Source organism: Dioscorea cayenensis, unplaced genomic scaffold (assembly GCF_009730915.1).
Source record: "Dioscorea cayenensis subsp. rotundata cultivar TDr96_F1 unplaced genomic scaffold, TDr96_F1_v2_PseudoChromosome.rev07_lg8_w22 25.fasta BLBR01000417.1, whole genome shotgun sequence".
Classification (NCBI taxonomy): domain Eukaryota; kingdom Viridiplantae; phylum Streptophyta; class Magnoliopsida; order Dioscoreales; family Dioscoreaceae; genus Dioscorea; species Dioscorea cayenensis.
In genome coordinates, this window is record NW_024086808.1 from 66,237 (window position 1) to 90,517 (window position 24,281).

General features: G+C 41.1%; 2 protein-coding genes and 1 pseudogene across 2 annotated transcripts; all 3 read left to right on the forward strand.

Moving 5' to 3' along the window:
* The first annotated feature begins 3,642 nt into the window (after positions 1 to 3,642).
* Positions 3,643 to 6,675, forward strand: LOC120254319 (putative receptor-like protein kinase At4g00960). Its single transcript, XM_039262440.1, has 8 exons — positions 3,643 to 4,454; positions 4,535 to 4,576; positions 4,654 to 4,788; positions 5,017 to 5,171; positions 5,277 to 5,487; positions 5,582 to 5,819; positions 5,894 to 6,044; positions 6,122 to 6,675. Exons 1-8 carry the CDS (start codon positions 3,677 to 3,679, stop codon positions 6,458 to 6,460), a joined length of 2,049 nt encoding a protein of 682 aa, XP_039118374.1. The 5' UTR covers positions 3,643 to 3,676; the 3' UTR covers positions 6,461 to 6,675.
* A 2,989-nt stretch (positions 6,676 to 9,664) lies between these two features.
* LOC120254313 lies at positions 9,665 to 14,563 on the forward strand (annotated as a pseudogene).
* A 985-nt stretch (positions 14,564 to 15,548) lies between these two features.
* On the forward strand, positions 15,549 to 23,063 carry LOC120254314 (cysteine-rich receptor-like protein kinase 6). Its single transcript, XM_039262435.1, has 13 exons — positions 15,549 to 16,344; positions 16,437 to 16,625; positions 16,718 to 16,845; positions 16,943 to 17,153; positions 17,244 to 17,478; positions 17,560 to 17,647; positions 17,797 to 18,116; positions 20,803 to 21,740; positions 21,869 to 21,994; positions 22,096 to 22,220; positions 22,312 to 22,522; positions 22,593 to 22,830; positions 22,922 to 23,063. Exons 1-13 carry the CDS (start codon positions 15,549 to 15,551, stop codon positions 23,061 to 23,063), a joined length of 3,747 nt encoding a protein of 1,248 aa, XP_039118369.1.
* Positions 23,064 to 24,281: the final 1,218 nt, after the last annotated feature.

Below are 24,281 nucleotides of genomic sequence, written 5' to 3' on the forward strand. Positions count from 1 at the left end.
CACTTGTGATCTCTTAAATGAGAATTTTGTTACCATGTTGATGTATACTAAGCCAACGGGCTGGTTTATAATTTAAATATTTTTTTATGGTGACATGGGAGCCAAGCTCCAGTACTTACGGTAGTAAGAAGTGGATGGTTTCCACAGGCCGACCTAGTAGAGGTGGCTTGGAAAACCGTCAAACCGGTTATGCCATTTCAGGTGAGAGCGTAGAGCTTGACTTGGATATAGTTGGGTTGTTCAGAGTCACCACACGAACTTCCCAGTGGCCAATTCCAAGATACGCTCATCTTGGTAGCTCCAGACCTAACCAAGGCCACGGTTAATGATGGAGAGTTTTTGAGGCCATTTGGATACTATTGATTAATGTGATTGTTGATTTATTTATTTCTAAGCATTTTGGCTCCTGAAGCTATCAAAAAGACGGTGTGAATATTAGACTGCATAATTGAATATATTTCTTGATGGTTTCAAAGGGGTTTTATTTTGCATTTTATTGAGAAAGAGTATACTCTTATGTGATAATTGTTATTAAAGTAATTTTATACTTATTAACAGTTGAGACATTTTTTTTATGATATTTTATTTTCATATGATAATGCTGGAGTTATAGTCCCATGTTTAGCCCCTCACTGAGTAACCTAGTTACTCACCCTCTCTTTCTTCCTCCCAGGTGATAGCACAGTGTAAGGGTGAAGGCGTGAAGTGCTTGGCAAGAGTTGTATCTGTCTTCCCATTTTGTGTTGTGTATGTTGCTTATTCCTTTGCATGTATTATCAGGGATCCACAATGTGTTATCGAACCCTATTACATCTTTCCTTATTTGAAATACTTTGATATGTCAGTCTGGTTTAGGACACTCAGGAGATGGTATACTTTGTGTTTTTGGACTTGTTGTTGTTGTCATTGTTGTTGTTGCTACCTTTATTATAGTGTGGTTATTTATACTTATTACCTGGGTGTCAATCCATTGAACCTGGGGAAAATTATTGTTGTAAGTATTTATTGTAAAGTTATTCCTTGTGATTATTGTGGTATTGTGCAGGGAACAAGTTAGCCTTACGGCAATCTAGGGTTGAGACGGGTGTTTGAACTCCCCTGGGTTGTCGTGGCGGTATGTCACGTGTGGTACCCGCGGGACGGGGGTGTGACAAATAGGGATAACACATGGCCGACCGGCACTTAGCTTCTTTGTCCCAAGGTGCTCCAGGGTCTGTTCATGTTGTGTTTCTTTGTTTCATTTTGCATATTGTAACTATTTCTTCCTATTATTGTGTTTGTTTTTATGTTGTTGTTGTAGTTTGTTTGTAATAGTTTTTTTAATGAATGTGGTTTATTCATTTTTATAAAAATTATGATAATGATAATAATAATAATAATAAGTTAGGTAGAATGTCCTAGTGATATCCACTTTGTAAAAAAAAAGTTCAAAGAGGTCGACTTTTTTTTTTGGTAAAAGATGGATAAACCACTAGCATTAAAGAAAAGAATGGACAATTGAGAGGTTACAGAGGGAACAAAGAGGAGGATGAGAGGACAAAGGACAAACAGAGGAAAGGAGCATAGATATAGGGATCCACTAAGGGGGGAACAAAATCACATACAACACAAATTACCCTAAGAGCATAAGGGCAGGGTGAGAATGCCAATAGAAGAGCTAGCTTGTGTCCTGGGCATAAACCTCATTGTTGATAGCACTTGCATCATTGGCCATGGTAAGGGACTCTATGAACTCTAGACTGTGTTGCACAATTGCCATGAAATTCTCCATCTTTGATTGCTTTCCTTTGGTATTTCAGAAGAAACACTAGGCCCATTTTTTTTCTTGGTTGAGCTGGGTGGTTGAGCTAGGTATCCAACTTCCTTGTTCGACCTTGAAGATGGCTTTTTCTATCTTTCACTGTGCCTGGTACCTGGTTTGTCCCTTGGTGGAAATAGGGTCTTCAGAGCGAAAATCTCGCATCAATTTTCTAATGGTTCTCTCAATTAAACTCTGATTTAGAGTCCTCAATCACAAAGTTGTCCTCTTCCTAGTCTTCGAGTGGTTCCCGTACCTCAACCTCCATGGAAGGGTCCCCTATAGTAAACTTGAAAGGGTCAATCTTCCAGGGGAAGTCTCCTATGGTTTCCTCCAACAGGTGATTGCTCTCTAAGTCCTCAAAGGGATCCCCACTTGAGTTTCTAGATATAAGTTTAGGTCTTTGAGTTTATCAGCATGCTTCTTTGGTCATCGAGTAAAAGCCTGAGACAAAATGCCCTTGATTGCCCTCCAGGTCCGAGTAAAATTACACTCTTTTGCTGGTTGGCAAGAAAATAAATTAACTCTTACCAACCTTGCCAAGAAAGGCTGCAATGTTCAAAACGCCACTAACACTTGTGTTTTATGTCATAAAAACTCAGAAACAGTGGACTGCCTTCTACTTCATTATGAATTCTCTGGACGTATTTGGAGTTTTTTTAAACATATTCTTAACTTCCAATCTCTCCCATATTCCCTCACAAAGGTTTGGACTACTTGGATTCCATCTTTAAAAGCTTGCCAGCGTGCTATCAGGGACATTCTTTCTAGAGCAATTTTCTGGAACATTTGGCTCGAAAGCAACCATCTTATTTTTAACTATAATGTTCTTCATCCAGTTTCTGTTATGTTTCAAATTATTCACTTGCTACTTGCTTCGATTTCCGCAGCTGGAGACCAACCTCCCAGTGATTTTATCCAGAATATTAAACGCTTTCTTGGCTTCTTAAGTGCTAGGTCAGCAGATTTTGCTATTTGTAGTCTCTAGATGTGCATCATCTCTGGTGATGTTCTCATAGTCTCCTTTTGTGTTATGCTTTTTTCTCTATTTCTGCTATTCTTTGTCTTTTCTTCTCTCTTTTGTGCTTGTTTCTATTTTCTTTTGTTTGGTACTCGTTTGGTTTTTAATAAATTTGTGATTCATCCACTTTATTTTTAAAAAAAAAAAAAAATACCCTTGTGGAGGTCTTGGGCAAATGGGTTTTGGAACCATCACAAAATCATCCTCAGACCTAGATAAGCCATCAACAATGTTCTCGGATAAATTAGAGAGGATACATTAACATTGTCATTCAAGGGTGAAGTAGCCCCATTAATTAGCCCAATTTCAATAGATTTCACGGGCCATTTAACAATTGCAGTTCGCTGAAGTTAATCTTGACTAACTGGCTGAACCAATTACGGTTCAAGTTCAAACTGTGGTAGTCTTAGAGACTAAGACAACCATATGCGATCAGATTGGGCTCGGTTGCAGGTTGGTTTGGATTTGACGGGAGCTGATCTGGTTTAATCGGATGCTTGGGCTCAGCAGTCTGGTTTGGCCCAGACATTTGAGTTTGAGACCGATCCGATTCAATCAAAACCTTTGAGTTAGCGTTAGTTGAATTGGATCCCTTGCCCCCACTCCGCAGCTCCACACAGGTCCTCTCCCCAGAAGTATGCTTGGTATTTGAAAAGTAATGTCCACGTGGTCAACAGTGAAATTAATGTCCGCGTGGAAAAACTCTAGTTACGAAGGGTCACAACTCACAAGTCTTGCTAGAGGACTTGTGCTATTATACGAGTCTCTTATGGAAATTGAATGCAAACCACCTCAAGACGGAATGCAAGCCAGACCTTTAATTTGTAGTCATCTTCTTCTTCCCATAAGTGAACACAATGAGCAAAGATACAATGCCTTCTTGCTGCTTCCTTCTCATCGCCATCATCTTCTCGTGCATCCCACATATTTTTCTCTCTGATGCTGCTCAAATTTGCTCTTCTGATTCGAACTACACAAGCAACAGCACTTTCGAAACCAGCCTCAATCTTCTCTTCACCTCCCTCATCTCCAACACTCCGGCCACTGGCTTCTACAATGACACTAAAGGTGACGCAACAGAGCATGCCTACGGCCTAGCGCTATGCAGAGGCGATGTCTCCATCGATGTTTGCAACAATTGTGTGAATTCATCAGTGCAACAAATAATCCAACTATGCCCACAACAGAAGAGTGCGATTATCTGGTTAGACAATTGCATCCTAAGATACTCCAACCAGAGCTTCTTCTCCTCTGTTGACACTTCAGTGAAGTATTTTATTTGGAATACCGGCAATGCGTCTGAACCTGAAAGGTTTAACAAATTGCTTGGGCAACTCATGTACGGCCTTGCTGTGAAAGCCTCTGGATCAACCCGTTTGTTTGCTATTGGCTCCGTTGACTTCACAAGCTTAGAAAAGATCTATGGGTTGCTAATGTGCACTAGGGACTTGTCCAAGGAAGACTGCAACATGTGTCTTAGCAGTTATATCCCACAAATTCAGAATTTGGGCAATGGGCACCAACAAGGTGGGGTCCTTCTTGGAATGAGTTGTTATCTGAGGTTTGAAGTGTATCCCTTCTACAATTTCTCTGCAATCACTGCAGACACTTCTCCGCCAGTTTCTTCTCCACCCGGTAAATCTTGCTTAATTAAAGCTTTTCATGTACCAATCACAAAACATTTTCCCTAATTCACCATCCATTCCTCATTGCAGATGCAATTGTAAGAACATCCCCACCTGTTTCTTCAGTGCCAGGTGCAGTAAGCAGCCACTGCTTTTGAGGCATTCAAGAATCACATAACATAAAGAACTGTTATATACCTTTCATGCAGGGAAAAGTAACAAAACAGCAACAGTTATTGCAGCTATTGCAATTCCTGCAGTTGCTGCAGTTGTGCTCCTGCCAGTCACCTGCTTTTGCCTGCGTAAAAGATGGGTGAACAAAAAGAGAGCAAAAAAAATCAATGGTGAGTTCTCCAAATTGTCTGCCTTGTACCTGATTCTTTTTGGTAAGCAAGAATTATTTTAAAAAAACTATATGAGCCAAGCTGCCATTAAACAAAAGAACTAACAGATGGCCACCAAAAAACCACAAGAAAGTATTCAAGGGTCATAGCAAACAAAATTTTTTTCCCTCCAATCTGATATTCTGATGTTTAGAAATTTTTTTGTTTCAATCCATGTTTTGTATCCAGCCAAACACCGTCCTGTTGTACTAGATGGACGAGATGAACAAGAGCTCCCAGATGCAGAATCTTTATTATTTGATTTAGTTACACTCAAGGAAGCCACTGATGACTTTTCTGAAGCTAACAAGCTGGGACAGGGTGGATTTGGACCTGTTTATAAGGTCAAAGTCTCTGCTCAAGGCTTTTCTTTCTGTTTTTTTTTTCTTCTTTTGAAGGATAGTTTTTTGTGTGAAAATGTTTTATACTGAATCATTGATTTGAAACAGGGAGTTCTGGATGATGGACAGCAGATAGCTGTGAAAAGACTTTCAGGGAATTCATCTCAAGGACTAATTGAGCTGAAGAATGAGGTGTTTTTGGTCGCTAAACTTCAACACAGGAATCTTGTCAGGCTTTTGGGTTGCTGCTTACAAGAACAGGAGAGGCTACTTGTTTATGAGTACCTTCCTAATACCAGCCTGGACAAATTCTTGTTTGGTACTCACAAGGCACTTTTCAGTTTCAACATATTGGCATATTTTATCTCTAAATAATTACTACAGTTCTCATATAAACATTTGGTTTTATACAGATTCTGTAAGAAGGAGACAACTGGACTGGAGAAGCAGATACAAGATCATCGAAGGCATTGCACGGGGGCTTCTTTATCTTCATGAAGATTCACGTCTCAAGATAATACACCGAGACTTGAAAGCAAGTAACATTTTGTTAGATGGCGATATGAATCCCAAAATTTCAGATTTCGGTCTCGCTAAGCTGTTTGATATTGATGAAACACAAGGAAACACCAGCCAAATAGCTGGAACATAGTAAGTGCAGTGCATACTAATCATGGTATTTATAGGGCATCCCAGAGTATTAAAAAGCATGATTTGACATGCAGTGGATACATGCCTCCGGAGTATGTTCGGCAAGGCGTGTTCTCAACTAAATTAGATGTTTATAGTTATGGAGTGTTGGTTCTGGAGATCGTGACAGGTCGGAAGAACAGTGGCTTCCAAGCATCTGAGAATGCTCCTGATCTTCTGACTTATGTAAGTACTGACACCATCACTTAATTAACATTGTAAAGAACAAATATGGATAACTGTTTGGCTTGTGAATTGAAAAGGTGTGGCAGCACTGGACTGGAGGAACGCCATTGGACTTGAAGGACCAGAGCTTAGATGGTGATGATTTCAGAACTGAAGAAATGCTGAGATGCGTACACATTGGATTGCTTTGTGTCCATGAAGATCCAACACAGAGGCCAAGCATGACATCCATTGTTCTCATGCTCAATAGTTACTCTTCTTCTCTTCCAGCACCTTCTCCTCCTACTTACTACTTTCCAAGCTACATGATGAACAGGGTTCAGCCAATGATAGATGAATCTTCTTCTCAGAAAAGTGAGAAAACTGGGATCAACTCTGTGAATGATGCATCCATTACTGAAATGGACCCACGCTAGTGGTTTTAAAGCCGTAAGTTCTTGTAGTCTAAGACAGCGAGTGTGACAAAAACTTTTTTTTTCCCTAAAAATCTTAGCCTTTCCTTTACTCATGATGGCTCTGCTTCATGTAAGCAAGCATTTGTTTTTTTATAAATAAATATGAATAAACCACTAATTCAAGTGTAGGCAAACATTGTTAATTATTGGATAGCCCAATGATATAATACTGATAGTCAAAGAGATGCTTTGTATGTTGAGACAACTATTCTTGGTGCAACTCCTTATCTATCTGTCCTTTTAAAAATCCCTTATAAATGGGTGACACTTGTTACCTATTGGTAAAAATGTTTAGCCAAGCATTCAATGGATTAGTTTTTGTATGCTTGCTTTGATGCCATCAAGGTATTTAATTAACATAGTCTGAGTCCACTTTAAAACTATTGTTGCCATTTCAAGCTTAGTGTATTTTTAAATGAACTGGATAAAGCACACCTGAATTAATAAAAGACAAGGTATAATAAAGAGGGTACATAGAGGGAAAAAAAAAGGAAAAACATAAATTGAGAAACAACATAGTCGAGGATGAACGGAGACGTTCGTCTCACCTTTAATCCGAATGGCGGACGGGTCCTCGTGCCTTTATGCTTCTCCCCTCCTCCCTTGGAGGATGATAGGGAATCTTTCTACCCCTTTGATGACGAGGAGGAAGATGAGGGTGTGTTTTCTTTGCTCTGGGATTCGATGTTTGGGGTGGAGTGGTCATCATCGGCGCCGGGTGCAGATGGTCTGCAAGGGGTAGAAGGAGATAGTGGTGGGCCATTGGTTTCACGACCGTGTGAGACGGTGGTTCTTCACTCCAGTTCAAGCGAGCGGAACTGGCGAAATCCACCAGTGGGCTGTGTTTCAATAGGGGTTGTAGGAGATGTGGTTCCTATTCCTGGGAAGTGTGCAGCGGTGGAGCTTGGCTCCCACGATGGTGGGCTAGATGCTGGTCCAGTTGAGGCTATGGTAGAGCGAGGCTCCCACACCGGAGTGGAGCTTGGCTCCGGCGATAGAGGGCTGGATGCGGTTCTAGTTGAGGCTATGGTAGAGCGGGGCTCCCACGCCGAAAAGATGCTTGGCTCCCGCGATGGGAGGCAGGATGCCAGTCCAGTTGGGGTTGTGGTGGAGCGAGTCTCCCACGGCAGTGTGAATTTGCGATGGAGGCCACATATTGGAATGAATCTGCGACAATTTCAGTTGCTGAGATGTCAAACTAGAGGTCGGACCAAAGTTCGGAGAAGGGCCGGTGGTCGGGAGGTTGAGAACTCTGGCTTGCTTGCGACAGCAGGTTGTGATAGGGTCGGACAGGGAAAGATGGATGACGGCGGGGCTTTGGGTTTGTTGGGGAAGCCGCCGGTGGTGGTTGAGCTCCGCTCCCACGACGACGACTCAGGGCTGTCTTGCGATCAGCCGAAGGTGGTGGAGCGTTGCTTCCACTGGGCTGGAGATGTGCTTTTGGGGTGCCGGTCGGGTGGTGGCGCCGGTCGGACCTTTGGTAGGAAGCGGGCTCGGTCCCCCGTGCGAAATCGATCAGAGCAAAGTGATGGGGCGCGATCACAGATCTCGAAGCACCTACGTGTCGAGAATGAGAAACCTCGGTTGTTGGTTGATTCGAATTCTGTGAGGGTGACAAGTGGCGCCCAGCAATTTGCCGAGGTTTATGATCACGAGATCTTGTGGTCACAGGTTGCTCACGTGGTGGTTGTAGGTTTTGTTGACCCATTACCAGTTGTTATTGGGCTGAGTTTAATGTTGGGCCAAGCTGATGTTAGAGTTAATTTCATTCAAGTTTTTGAAGATTCTTTTCTGATTTTGGTTCCACTTCTCAAAATGGTTGAGCCATTTGTTGACTTTGTTCCAACGGAGTGGTTGCATGCACTGGAGGGCAGGGAGGCTCTCTCGGTGGTGGTGGATCTTGGCTACCATGCCGCTTTGTTTAACAAAGTTAGGAAGGAGAAGCTCGAGCTGAGTGATGGCTCGATGTGTACCATTCAACACAATTTGGAGTGCTTTGGTCCTAACTCGGAGGAGGCTTGTGGCACACCCTGGTTGTTTGAGCTCCGGGTGGACATTATCAAAAGACCGATAGTGTTCTATGGGGAAAACCTGATTCAGGAAGAAGGCTAGTAGTTCCCTGTCTCCTCTCCATCCGGTGGGAGCCGCTTTTCGCCGGCTTATCTTTCCTTTGTTTTTTTATGTTCTTTGTCTTTTTCCACGTCTAGTGGATGTTTTGTATTAGTGCTTTTTTAATTAATGCATGTGGTTTATCCACCTTTTCATTGAGAAACAACAAAACATCCCTTTAAGGTAGGCGAAGGAAAACATCAAACGAAACAAATACAAAACCCGCAATAGAACGGCTGCCCTCCTAGTAGAGAAGTGGTCTATTACTTGGGAGGCACCACCAAACAACATTGGCTCAAGTCACCGAGCATTTTTAATGGAAGATGTCTTCTTTGGGTTGTCTGTATCACTCTCAAAGGATCTCAAAAATCAAGGTCCCTATTTACAGTTGAAACTATATCTCCTTAAACAGAAGATGTCTTTCCTAACTCAGCTCAATATATAGTTGCCTTCAATTTTTTAACTGATTGAACTTTCACCTTGATCTTCAATATGAGTACAAAATATTGGTCACGTGTTTCGAACAGCCTTGCGCAAATCAAATTAATTATTAATGTAATATTGTACATGTTATAGCACTTAGCAAAAAAATTTTGCATAATGTAATTTTTTTAAAAATATATATATTTTTAAATAATTTTGGTAGGTCATAAAAATTTAATATAGATTTTTTTAGAGAAATATCAACAAGCTATTAGATGAGAGTTCCTGTGGTTTGGGCCGGATATTGATCACCCTAAGTGTCGTCTAGTTGGTTGGAAGAATTTATGCCGGTCGCGTGATCAGGGGGATGGGGTGTTTTGGACTTGCGTGTTTTTAATTCGGCGTTATTGGGGAAGTGGTGGTGGAAATTTTTGATGGACACTAATTGGTGCGGGGCGGCAGTTGTGCAATTCAACTATGGGTTAGTCAGATGGCATCTTTTCCCCAGGATGACGGGTAGGATGTCTTTCTTTCGGAAAGGGGTTCTTGATTGTCTACCGGCGTTTAGAGGGTGCATCGAGCGCTGCATCAATTCGCGTTAGACAACTCTTTTTTGGAAGGATCGTTGGCTTAATGGCGTTGCTCCTAGAAATTTGTGGCCGGAGGAATTTCGTCGCAGTAACCTACCTAATGGCATTGTTTGGGAGCTGTCCTTCCTACTTGAGGGCTTGCCATTTTCTGCTAGCGCCTGTGCCTCACAGGTTAAGAAGCTTTTGCAGGTGCATAGGGGGGATAGGTGTGATAAGAAAAGTTGGACACTAACGGGTAATGGTCTTTTTTGGTTAAATCCTTCTATAATTTTCTTAGTGACGGCGGGGCAGATGTCCAGCTGCGGGGTTCTTTTGGCGCAAGACCTGTTCTTAAAAGATCAATCTTCTTAACTGGCTTGTGTGGAAGAACAAGGCCCTCACCTTGGAGAATTTAGTGCGGAGAAAATGTAATAAATTGCCTACTGCTACTTGTGTCTTCTGTCACTCAGCGATTGAAATGGCGGATCATCTCTTCCTGCACTGCTCTTACTCTAGAAGGATTTGGGACTATTTTGTTATATGGTTTAAGTTGCCTGAGCCACCTTCCTCGGTGAGCGATCTCTGGGTCGCGTGGAGGTGGATTGTGCAACCTTCGTTCAGGATTTTTGGGGATTTATTAGTGAAAGCACTTGTGTGGATTGTATGGCTGGCTAGAAATGATATTATCTTTAATGCCAATGTTGTGCCTATGCATATTCTCATTATCAAAATTGATCGATTGTTATTATCCTGGTACTCTAACTGTGCAGAGGGAGACAAGGGGAAGCTTGATGAGGCCATGGGGAGTGTCCGTCGTAGTCTGGAGTTTCTTGGTCTGTTCTGAGGGGGTTCTGAGGAGCCTCTGGCCGAGGAAGCGCCGGCTCTGCAAATGATCTAGCTTCTAGCAAGGCTGCTGTGTTACAGGGTTGAGAGGAGGCCTCATTCCTCCTTTTTCCTTGTGCTTCTTGTGTTTTTTGTTGTTGGTTTTTTTTCTTTTGGTGTTTTATGTACCACATCTAGTGATTTGTTGTTCTCTCCTCCTCTGTTGGGGGATGGTCTGTATTCTGTACTCGCTTTGGTTTAATTAAAGTGGTTTATCCACCTTTAAAAAAAAAAAATATCAACAAGCCACAACAACTCTTTTCCAAGTACTTAAGGATCTTTGGCCAACACTATTCAATGACTGTTCCTAACCATGGATTTCCCTTAGACATTTCTCGTACCTTCGCAACTCAGCTGAAAGTTTTTTTCATTCCGCAACACGACAAGATTTATCCACTATATTAAACTTAATTCCAGACTGTTCTCATGATCAGACATGATTCCATTACCTGGACATTGGAAAAGAACGACATTTATTTTTAGACTGTGTCTATTCACTCCGTATTTGGTCCTACTTCTCCAACATTCTTGATCTACAATCTCTACCTTCCATAGTTTTAAGCATCTGAACCTTATGGTTACCTTCATTACATTCAAACATTAGATTGCTGTGGGACCTACTTTCTAGAGCAATTATCTGGAATATCTGGCTGGAACGAAACAACCGCATCTTTCAAAACACTGCATTACCTTTTCTCAAAGTATTATTCAAAATTACTAATATGCTGCTTGCTTGGTTTTCTACAGCTTCTTTACCCCACCAGCAAATCCTCAATGAAGCCTTCAAGAAGATAAAACACTCCCATGGACCGCAGATAACACCGACAATCTTGACATTCCATTGATTCAGGAGTAATCTACTCCTTGCAGCTCGGACTGTCCTGTGACTCCAGACGGATTTCTTCGCTTTCCCAGCTGCCTTATTTGTTTACTTGTATTTCCTTTTCTGAGTTCTTCACTGCTAGTGAGAACTCTTTGCTTTGTTTTCCCTATTGGTTGTACTTTTGGTGTGCTACTCTTCTTTTTTCAATAAAGTAGTGGTTTAATCCACTTTTCTCAAAAACTCTCCTAGGGTTCTCTTGTATTTAGTGGTAATATAGATTTGCTTATACATGCAATATTGTATTTTCAATTAAAAATTAATGCTTTAAAAATTTTATTCTATGCTATTAGATGTCATCTCATACGATTATTTTACTTGGTAGATTAATATGTTTGGGCGGCTTACAATGAGATGAGCGGTCTCCATGAGCTCTTGAATCAAAAAGGGCCGAGGTGAAAGATTCAGTTCAACAGTGAAATGCAGCCTATGAGATTCTGTGCTACTCAAGCAAACTACTTGGACAAAGGCACATCATCATACAAGGCATGCATGTTGGTGTTTTGCTAATGTGCCAATCTGGAAATTTTTTTTTTTTTAAAGTGGATAAACCACATTAATTATGCAAAAGAAAGAAATAACATCTGCCATCATTGGCGGTTTGATCCAATAACAAAAACAACAAACCCACTAGACGAAGATTCAGTTCAATAGTGAAATGCAGCCTATGAGATTCTGTGCTACTCAAGCAAACTACTTGGACAAAGGCACATCATCATACAAGGCATGCATGTTGGTGTTTTGCTGATGTGCCAATCAGGAAAAATTTTTTTTTTTTCAAAAAACGGATAAACCACATTTATTTCGCAAAGGAAAGAAATAACATCTGTCATCATTGGTGGTTTGATCCAACAACAAAAACAACAAACCCACTAGACGTGGACACAAAAGATACAACCAAAATTAAAACGATTAGACCACCCAGCGTCCAACAAAACTCTTCGGTAACCCCATCACCGAGAGCAGCCCATTGGTGGTATAGTCACGATGTCCCTAGAACACCAAATTGTGGCGAAGTGTAGAAGTATGCTCATCTAACTTCGCTTGTTGGGTAGCAAGGACTGCAGAGAACTAAGAAAGCAAAACATGTGCAATTCTCAAAGTAACTGAGTGTGAAGAAGACCAAGAAGTAGCATTAAAAATGCAATCAATCCTAGTTAGCCAAACATTCCACACAACAGCTTTAACGCTAGGGCCACCAAGAAAGCACTGATCAGGTTGAAGCCTGAATACCAGACACCCCAAACATCTGCCATAGATAGTGGGGTTGCAAATAGACCAAAAAGCTGCAGAAAGACACTTCAAATTGACCTCGTAAACTAACAATAAAGGAACAGATGATCCATTGATTCACTAGCAGAATGACTGTCACACCCCAACCCACGGGTCTCACAGGTGACATAAAGCCAAAATAAGCCAAGGGAGGTCAAATCCTGCCTCAACCTTGGGTCATCATAAGGCCAACCTATTATCTGTACAAAATCACTATAACTACTGGGGAAAACTCAACAATATATTGATATAACAATTCTCTTTTCCCTAACTCACCATCTATTCTTTAAGCAGACCAAACAGAAAGTAGAGACACTGCCAAAATAACTGCGGCTATTGGAACTCCTTCAATTGCTGCAGTCCTGTTCCTCTCAGTAGCCTTCTTTTGCCTGGTTAAGAGAAGGGCGAGAAAGAGAAGTGTAAGAAAAATCCAAGGTAAGTTAACCCAAGATTTCCAAGTGTCCAGCTGTTTCTATTTAGAAATTAAGAGGCATGTCTTTAATCGGTTATGCTAGACGAAGGAGAAATGCAGGAGCTTGGAAGCTTGGATTCTTTCTTCTTTGATTTGGCTGCACTCAAGGAGGCTACCGATGACTTCTCTGAAGCTAACAAGCTGGGAGAAGGTGGATTTGGGCCTGTTTATAAGGTCAAAGTCTATGCTTAAGACTAAACAAGGGATAATTTCAATGCCGAATGTCCTATACTGAATCAATTGTTTGAAAATTTAAACACGGGGTGCTGAATGATGGACAGGAAATAGCTGTGAAAAGACTTTCAGAGAATTCATCTCAAGGACTAGTTGAGATGAAGAATGAGGTGGTTTTGGTGGCTAAACTTCAGCACAGGAACCTTGTGAGGCTTTTGGGATGCTGTTTAGAAGAAAAAGAGAGGCTAGTTGTTTATGAGTACATTCCAAATACTAGCCTGGACAAATTCCTGTTTGGTATTTACAAGGCACTTTCAGTTTCAATATGTTCACAAGTTTTATCTCAAAATATTTAGTGCAGTTTACCATATAAATAAAATTTTGATTTATATAGATCCTATAAAATATACACAACTTGATTGGACAAGGAGATACAAGATAATTGAAAGCATTGGACGAGGGCTTCTTTATCTGCATGAAGATTCACGTCGCACTGTAATCCACCGAGACTTGAAAGCAAGCAACATCCTGTTAGATGGGGATATGAATCCGAAAATTTCAGATTTCGGCCTCGCTAAGCTCTTCAATGCTGATGAAACACAAGGAAAAACTAGTCGAATAGCTGGGACATAGTAAGTGTACATTAATCATGGCTTCTATTAAACTCCCCATACATTGAACTAATTAAAGCATGATTTTGAACATCATTTAATTTATCTAATGTGCAGTGGATACATGGCACCAGAATATGCTCTGCATGGTGTGTTCTCAACTAAATCGGATGTTTATAGTTATGGAATTTTGGTTTTGGAGATAATAACTGGTAAGAAGAACTGTGGCTTCCAAGCATCTGGTAGCGCTCCTGATCTTCCAACTAATGTAAGTACTAAGTACATCAATTAGTTAACAGTATTGATAACAAATATGACTAACTTTTATGCTTGTTAACTAACAAGGTATGGCAGCACTGGAACAGAGGGACATCACTGGAGCTGATGAAGGAGAGTGTAGGAGGTGATCAGTTCAGAGCTGAACAAGTGCTGAGATGCATACACATAGGGTTGCTTTGCGTTCAGGAAGATCCAAAACAGAGGCCAAGCATGGCATCCCTTGTTCTCATGCTCAATAGTTACTCTACTTCTCTTCCAGCACCTTCTCCTCCTACTTTCTACTTTCCAAGCAACATGATGAACAGGGTTCAACCAGGGATGGATGAAGGTTCTGCTCAGAAGGCCGGAAACTCTGTGAATCCTGCCTCCATTGATGAAATTGAACCTTGCTAGTGAAGCAAATTAAGATGTATGAATTATGCATGAATATGGCTATTCTTTCAAGAAGAATACATAAACCATTAAAAATAAAAATGAAACTAATAATAATAATAATTATTATGGATGTTATAGTTGTGATGGTTTCATGCTTGCTGAAGGAGGTTATGAATGAATTGTTTCAACTGGTTGACAAAAGACCTCATGATCTAGGTGGTGTTGGCATCCTAGGAATTTGCTGATAGGCTTGCCAGCCTGTTTGGAAACTTGAAAATTTTTCTATAATAGTCGTATTAATTAAATACAAGGGCGCGTTATGGTAGGAGCTTGATTGATTAATGAAGAAACCAAACAAATAACAGGTGTTTCTGAACAGAAAAAAATTCTGTATTCAGGCTAGAAAAATTCTGTATTCAGGTTAGAAAAGTCAACTTCCCTGGTTCTCTGCAGCTCCAGAGGGTTTGAGATCGATGCTGGAGGATTCTATTTCCTCTATTCGCCGCAGTTTAGAGTTCACGGGACCTCAGTCTGAGGGGACAGTAGTGTCTGCTACGACTGAGGAGGCAGTGGATGAGATTGTGGGGTAGTTGATTTGTGTTATTTCTGGGTCAGGAGGAGACCCGTTGTTCCTCCCTTTTGTTATTTCCTTTTGTTCCACAGCTAGTGGACTTCTTTTGTATTTTGTTCGACTTTTTTTATGAATGCTTATGGTTTATCCATTTTTTCAAAAAAAAAAAAAATTTAGCTCACCCAAATGAAAGGTTATAAAGTTTAATTTTTTTTTATGTGTGTGGTCTAACACGTTGCTCGTCTGATATATATATATTTTTTTAAAAATAAATAAACCACTCATTCATTATAAAACGTAAACTAATATACCTTCCTTTGTTTGTTAAAAAATAAAAATAATAATAATAATAATAAATAAATAAATAAATACAGTTGTTCACCTTGATGGAAAGAATAGAATGGCAACGAAGTGAAGCCACCTATCATCACCATGACCGTGCACACAGTGTTTATCATCCAAGCAGCTCTGCTTCTCATCTTCTCCACCAACACCCATTCCCAGAATGCCCCCATCCTCATCAACTGTCCCACCACCGCCAACTACACAAAACCAAGCCCCTTCGCCACCAACCTCGCCCTCCTCCTCACCAACCTCACTGCCACCACCGCCAACTCCCCCACCCTCTTCTCCACCTCCTTCATCGGTTCCACGTATGGTCTAGCCCAGTGCCGTCCAGACGCCTCCTCCTCCGACTGCACCACCTGTCTCAACCGCTCCGCTTCCTCCTTCTCCTCCTACTGCCCCTCCGGCCTCTCCGCCGCCATCCGCTTCGACCTCTGCCTTCTCCGCTACTCCGACCACCCCTTCTTCTCCCATCCGGCCAACGATGACTTCTATTATCTCCATAACATCAACAACGCCTCCAATCCCACCATCTTCACTAGTCGAGTCAACGATCTCATGGACCAGATCACATCCAATGCTTATCAAAGTTCATCAAGATTCGGGGCAAACACGTCCAACTTCTTGGATTCCGGCGATATATACGGCATGGTTCAGTGCACGCGCGACCTCTCAGACAGTGACTGCGCCAAGTGTTTGAATCAGGCTGTCGGAGTTGTGCGTGGCTACTGTTCAGGCAACATCGGGTGCCAGGCTCTCAGCATGAGCTGCACCGCCAGGTACGAGACCTATCCATTCTTCAATGTTTCTCGGTTGGCACCCTCGCCGGCTCCGCCACCGGCACCTTCATTGCCGGAGAATAACAACAATACCATTAGTCCTGGTGAGTATCACATGCTATACTTAAATTTATGCTAATCACTAACAAACTATAAGCACATATCAGTTTCATTTCATTTGTGTTGTTATGTATAGCTCCAACAGATTTTGGTTCTGATGGTACGACTCCTGGTAACTCTCCCAACGGAAGGAAGACAAGAAATACAGTGAGATTGGTGGTAGTTATTGTCATTCCTCTAGTTGCTGCGCTTGTGCTTCTTTCAGGAGCAGTCTTTTGGTTGCAGAGAAGAAGAGTGAGCAAGAGGATTGTGAAGAGAGCACCGAGTGAGTTATATCACTATGAAAGAACATCTCTGAAGAGTAATTAATGAAGGATAAATATGATTTTGATTGATTGATTAATTCTTTTTCACTAGGTGTTGAAGAACAGGAATTCAGAAGCACAGAGTCTCTGTTAATAGATTTGGCTACGCTCAAGAGTGCTACTGATAACTTCTCCGAGATCAATAAACTTGGAGAAGGTGGATTTGGACCAGTTTATAAGGTAAATTTCTATGCAAAATAAGAAATATATATATGTGTGTGTGTGTGTGTGTGTGTGTGTGTATTTTAGGATGATGCTAATTTATTGATTAAAACAGGGAGTGCTGGTGGATGGGCAGGAAATAGCTGTGAAGAGACTCTCAAGGGCATCATCTCAAGGACTCTTAGAGCTAAGGAATGAGGTTATTTTGGTTGCTAAGCTTCAGCACAGGAACCTTGTAAGGCTTTTGGGTTGCTGTTTAGAAGAGGAAGAGAAGCTACTTGTCTATGAGTACCTTCCTAATACCAGCCTTGATACAATTTTATTTGGTAAAAACTTCAGTTTCAAGTTGTATGTTTACATTACAATTTTTTGTGCGCCTGAACTAGATTATATTGTTTGTTTTGATGGATGTATAGATCCCATAAGATGCAAACAACTGGATTGGACTAGGCGATACAATATCATCAAAGGCATCAGTAGAGGGCTTCTATACCTTCATGAAGATTCACGCCTTAGAATAATACACCGAGACCTCAAAGCGAGCAACATCTTATTAGATCAGGACATGAATCCTAAAATCTCAGACTTTGGACTTGCAAAACTTTTTGGTGTAGATGAAACGCAGAACACTAGTCGTATTGCTGGTACATAGTAAGTATATGCAAACCTAGACAATGCAATGCCACACAAAGCATCAAAAGTAAAAGTTGACTATCCTATTGCTTTGTGCAGTGGTTACATGGCACCAGAATATGTTCTGCATGGGCTGTTTTCAACTAAATCAGATGTTTATAGTTATGGAGTTTTAGTGTTGGAGATTATAACTGGTAAGAGGAACTTTGGGTTCCAAGCATCTGGGCATGCCCCTGATCTTCTAAGTTATGTAAGTAGTTAACAATCAACTTTCTTGCATGCATACATACATAGGTGCTTCAATTACTTGATTTGATATTCTCTTGTGAATTGTAGGTGTGGCAACACTGGCGAGGAGGGACGGTACTAGAGTTGAAAGATAAAAATCTAAGTGATGGATTCCAGTTGGAAGAAGTATTAAGATGCACCCACATTGGATTGCTTTGTGTACAAGAGGAAGCGAACCAGAGACCAAACATGGCATCCATTGTTCTCATGCTCAGTAGTTACTCTGTTTCTCTTCCAGCTCCTTCTCCTCCTGCTTTTTATTACAGAAGCAGCATGAATGAAGAGCTTTCTGAGAACTCTTACAGAGAGACAAGACGTTCCACTACGGGCTCTACAAATGGTGTCTCTGTTTCTCAGATGGAACCTCGGTAGTGGAAAAGAGACCATTGATGGATCAGAGTTGTTGTAATGGTTTGTTATGTAAAATAGGTTCATGTGCCAAGATTATTATTTTTCTTTTGGTTGATTTCGAATTAATAATGTTTTTGAATAAAAAGTGGATAAACCACCGATTTATTAAAATGAGAACAAAAAGTACAAAAGTGCTAAATCCTCTCACCGTAAGTGAGGGGAAAAAGTCTGAGAGGAGAAAGCAAAGAGGCAAAAAGTGAGGGAAGTCTAATCAGTGCGAAGACACCGTCCCCAGCATCTCGAGCCCTAATTAGAAGTAGTAGAAGTAACTATGCCGGAGCGAGTCTTGGTCGAGATCGCCCAGAGGGATTTGAGGCTCTAGCGCTAAAAAAAGTTGAGCGAGCGCTTGATTGATTGTGAAGCTTCATTGAGGCTTTGTTGATGTCCGTCATTTACCGTTGAGAACCGGGAAAAGAAGCATGTTAGCAGCTTTTATAAATAATATTGAGATGCGAAGATGCAATCAATTGAAAGATCGCGAATATTTCTTTCAAGCCGGATATTCCACAGATTGCACGGGACGTGAGGTCCCAGAGGATTCGGTGCTCGAGGGGCTAAGGATGGTATCCAAATGGTCCACAGAGAGGGGATTGTCTGTGGAAGAGAGTTTGCTTCTAGAATTTGTGAAAAGAGTGCCCAGATGCGGCGTGAATCCAGTGTATAGTTTTCAATCATAAGTCTATCTGCATTCATGTTAGTGTCAGCGGATGAATAATTACTCCTCTGTATTCTCAGTTTATTTTAATAAGTCAAGCTTCATTTTTACTTAACTAAACCCATATGTTTGACTTTAAAAAGTCCAAATAATTAGTTAAATAAACTATGATATTTGGAAGCATACTCAACCCTTTCTTGCGTGCTTTAAAAACTTTTCTTTTGGGTTTTTACAAGCGCGACGAGTGCTTCCCATAAAAGTTGTTTAAGAGACATATGAATATAATAGTATTGTTATACTATTTTATAGTATATACAGTATATAATAGTTTAATCAACCAATGTTAGATAGATACAACAATATATATATATATATATATTAAAAGGTGGATAAACCATTTCAATTAAAACAAGCAAGAACAACAATAACTCTCCACTAACCAAGAGTGGAGAAAGCAAAAGAATAACAAAGAACAAAATACCAGTCCACTAAATGTGGAACAATGACCAAAGACCAAACCAAACAAAAAACAAAATATAACATCAAAAGAGGAAACAATGGGCTTCCTTGAAACCCCAACACAGAAAAACAAGATCTAGCCTGTGATTTGGTCCTACGCCTCCTTGGCCATTGTAGCACCACTAATCTCCTTCGAATGCTGGCCTAAGAACTCCAGACTGCGTTTGATAGTAGAAATGGACTCTTCAAACTTCAGCCTTAGACCCTCTATAACCGATGAGAACCAAGATAATATCATTCTATCACATTTCAAAACAATACCAAGAGCAGGCAAACATTAGCAAACAAAAGAACACTGAAGAAACATGTGGTCGACAGATTCAATCCCTGAATGACACATCACACAAGTTGTTGTCGGAAGCCTGTTACATCTTGGCTTCTCTAGATTTTTAAGGAAAAAAATCTTATTCTTCCATACCACCCAATTGAAGATATTAATTTTCATGGGCAATTACTTCGCCAAATGCACCTAGAAAACATGCAACGCATGCCCCCGTCATTCAGAAAATTATAAAATGAAGGCCCATTTGCCGTGAGAGTCCACCACCTCTTATCCCTGGTAGCCCCCAAATTATATAAAAGCCTATCATGATAAGGTACCTGTTAGGATTTTTCGTGAAAGGGACTTCAACTAACAGAGGAGCCAATTCCCGAATAGTGACATTCTGATGCTGATTATCTCTAAATTCATCCAGCCACAAAAACATAGGGGCCCTACCATTAAGTCATCGGTCTTTTCAGAAGAGTGTCTCTGTTTCCGAATTAACTCCTTGAGTGATGCACCCCTAAGCTCCGATAGACAACTTGACACCCCTTCCACATACAACAATATTGTTACAGTGTAAAGTATATACACCGTATTATAATAGTACTGTTGATTGGAGATTCAATTCTACTCATTCATCATCCAATGTAACAACCTAGTGGTTATTTTTTTAATATATGGTTTACTTTTTTTTTTTTAAAAAAGATGGATAAACCAGAAGCATACTTCATTTAAAAAAAAAACATTCCACATGAGGTGGAAGCAGACATGGTACAATAAAAAGAACAACAACGAACAAAAGAGAAACAAGGAACAAATATAAAGATTGGAAATAAGACAACAACCCCTAACCAAGCCAAGGATATAGCTGCGAACAACCCAACAGAGCCCGCACTCTACTCTACTGATCTCTCATCACCGATTCCTATAAGCTTCCATTGAATTTCAGATTATGCTTAATTGTAGTAACCGTTTCTTCCAACCTAGCTTTCTTAGCTTTTGGAGTTAACAACAATTCATGACAAAAACATATGAATGGTCTTGACAATAATTGAAGAAAGTGCAAAGAATTTGTTATGAAAAAATTCCGTTCCAACTAACCCTAAAAAAAAACATATATGGTTTACCAACTTAAAAAACAAACATTTTTTTTTGAAGTAATCCAAAAAAAACCCCATAAAACATTTTTTTAATGAACCATAAGTCAAACGGCGTCGCTGGTAATATTTTCTGGTGAACGGAGTTCTCTCATAATGGAAATCCCGGGGGTAACTGGAGTTCACAAAGCCAACTCCATCATCTCCATCGCCATGCCGGCTCTGCAATCATTGTTCATCCTCCAAGCTCTCCTAGTCCTACATCTCCTCCTCCTCCTCCTTCTCATCTTTCCCTCCAAAACCCTGTCCCAGAACAACCCCATCCTAGTCAACTGTTCCACCGCTGCCAACTACACCATCCCCAGCCCCTTCGCCACCAACCTCAGCCTCCTCCTCCCCAACCTCATCGCCGCCGCTGCCAACTCCTCCATCCTGTTCTCCACGGCCACCGTCGGTTCCACCTTCGGCCTCGCCCAGTGCCGCCCTGACGCTTCCCCCTTCGACTGCAACACTTGTCTCAACCGCTCTGTGGCCATTTTCTCCTCCCAATGCCCTTTCCGCCGGTCCGCCACCGTCCGCTTCGACCTATGCATCCTCCGCTACTCCGACTACCCCTTCTCTAAGCTCGCCGACAACGGCTTCGTCGTCTTATTAAATGAAGACAACGCCACCGACCTAACGGTCTTTTCTCGACGATTAGACGATCTAATGGACGAGATCTCATCCAAGGCCTCCCGCAACACTTCGAGATTCGGAGTAGGCTTGGTTAGCGTCTTCAGTTTTGAGGAATATATATACGGGATGGTACAGTGTACCCGTGACTTATCCGACGGTGACTGTTCACTGTGCCTGAATCGCACGGTCGGGATTTTGCGTCGCCATTGTTATTGGCGAATTGGGTGCCAGTGCGTCAGTTTGAGCTGCATCGCCAGGTTCGAGACCCAGCCCTTCTTCTCGCTTTCCTTGCTACCACCGGCGCCGGCGCCGGCGCCATCCATGCCGGTGCCGCTTGCCACTGGTGGGAGTCCAAGCACTGGAAATGTTGGTAAGAGCTTTATTATTAGTTCTCACTGTTTGAAAGTTGAAAGACGTATGGTTTTGATTGAATCTCAATGAAGAAAAAGTAACTTTTATCCCCAAAGTTATATTAAGATATTCTTCCTTTTTGTGTAGGAAAAAGTAGCAGCAATAGTAAAAAGGTTGTTCTTGTTATTGTAATTCCTGTGGTTGCTGCTTTTCTGTTTGTCTTTGCAATTTGCTTTTATCTGCGGAAGAGGGTATTAGTCAGGAAAGGCAAAGGTGAGTTTTTTCTTTAATCATGAATTTTTACCATAAGGTTGAAAACATGAGCTTCAAATGTTTATCTATGCACCAAAATTTGTTTATTTTTGCAGATGGAGGGGATGAACCAGAGTTCAGAAGTGCAGATTCTATATCGTTTGATTTGGACACCCTTAGAGATGCCACAAGTAATTTCTCTGAGGAGAATAAGCTTGGGGAGGGTGGTTTTGGATCTGTTTATAAGGTAAACTAGAATAGTTTTGGTAATTAATTGGAGTAATGATAAGTGTTTTACTTGATGGACCAGAGGAAGATTCAAAGTTTACTGAATGCAGGGCGCATTGAAGGATGGACAGGAAATAGCTGTGAAACGACTCTCAACAACATCAGGCCAAGGATTTGTAGAGCTTAAGAATGAGGTGTTTTTGATTGCTAAGCTTCAGCACAGAAACCTCGTAAGGCTGTTGGGTTGTTGCTTAGAAGAACAGGAGAAGCTTCTTGTCTATGAGTACCTGCCAAATGCAAGCCTTGACAAACATTTGTTTGGTATGTTCCATTTGTATTATTCTTTTTTTTTTAATTTTTTTATATCTTTGATTATAATTTGATGGAACAGATCCTGTAAGGTGTGGATTACTGGACTGGACAAAACGATACAAGATCATCGAAGGCATTAGTCGGGGTCTTCTTTATCTTCACGAGGATTCACGACTTAGAATTATACATCTAGACCTGAAAGCAAGCAACATCTTGTTAGATGAGGATATGAATCCTAAAATCTCTGACTTCGGCTTTGCAAAGCTTTTTGATGTAGATGAAACACAAGGAAGGACTACAAGAATTGCAGGGACTTAGTAAGCAATATTCCTCTCCACTTCCATTTTAGAGAAAAATGATATATACATACTCTTCAAGTTGAAAATTGAAGGTCACATTGACATGCAGTGGGTACATGGCACCAGAATATGCTGTGCGTGGAAATTTCTCAATCAAGTCAGATGAGGTTTACAAAGAGTTAAGGATTACAAACCAAACAAAACAACAAAAACACAGAAACAAAGCAAAGCAGAAATACAACAAAAACTAAACAGAAAAACCAGCAGCATCAAAAATCTTCATCAACCAATGGGGAAGATCAAGACCAGAGTGAAAGAGGGACAACTGATGAGCAGGACGACCAAAGTTGGCAATCCTGAATGCAACCTGCAGCCAAGGACGAGGGACAATGCAGAGACGAGGAGATCCAAGCAAAATGTGGAGATGGTTAATACGATTGATCCAGTGGCGGTATCTCCAGGAGCAAACGAAATTACGGGAGGATAACAGGTCCAGGATGCAGGAATTGGAGACGAAGATACACTGAACCTGGAAAGAATGCTCATAAGCTTGCTGAACAGCTGAGTGAAGAATGCTCAAGTCGGCAGCAATCTGGGAGTCCGCAGAGTCAGAAGACCGACCTGCAAGCAAAATTTTGGCATTAGAAGAAGCTAAAAAGAAGGCACCACGACAAACCTGGGTATGTTCATTCCAAGCCGATGCAGCAAAAAGAGTAGGACCATCAAGGCTGCAAAAATTGCTAACCAAAACATTTCTGCACACAGAATTGCCAATATAATTCATAACATTGGTATAAGAAATGGCTCTGTGAGCAATATGAACAAAATTTGGAGAAATGTTTCTAAATATTGCATCACATCTAGCCTTCCAGACAAACCAAGCTGTCATAGCAATCAGAGCAATACACCTAGAAGGCAGATGGTAATGAAGGAGCCAGCTCCCAGAGATAAACCCATCCGGAAAAACAATCTGTTTGGATATAAGTGAAGAAATATGATTCCAAAGGCCCTGAATTTTACAGCATTGGGAAAACAGATGCTCAGAGGTTTCAACAGCCAGATTGCAGAATACACACATTCTTCTGGGACCCAAATTAATATCATAAAGAAATTCTGCAGTAGCAATTCTACCATGAAAAACAAGCCACAGAAAATGCCTGACCCTAGGCATGACCTTCAGACGCCATAGTTTCCTCCACCCATCCCAGCCAAAAGCATTTGAGGGATTTGAATTTAGAAAATGGTACACACTAGATGCAATTCTGTGAGACTGGGCAGAAGGAGCCCAGACCCAAATGTTATGCCCAAGAGGATCAATGTGGCCCAAATTATCTCTGATCTCACCAGCATGAGACCCAAACAAATGCACAAGACAATTGAAATTCCAAACATTATCAGAACATAAATCAGTGCAAGTCATAGTTTCCAAATTAATATGCATATTGATAAAAGTAGGTTTGAAAGCAAGG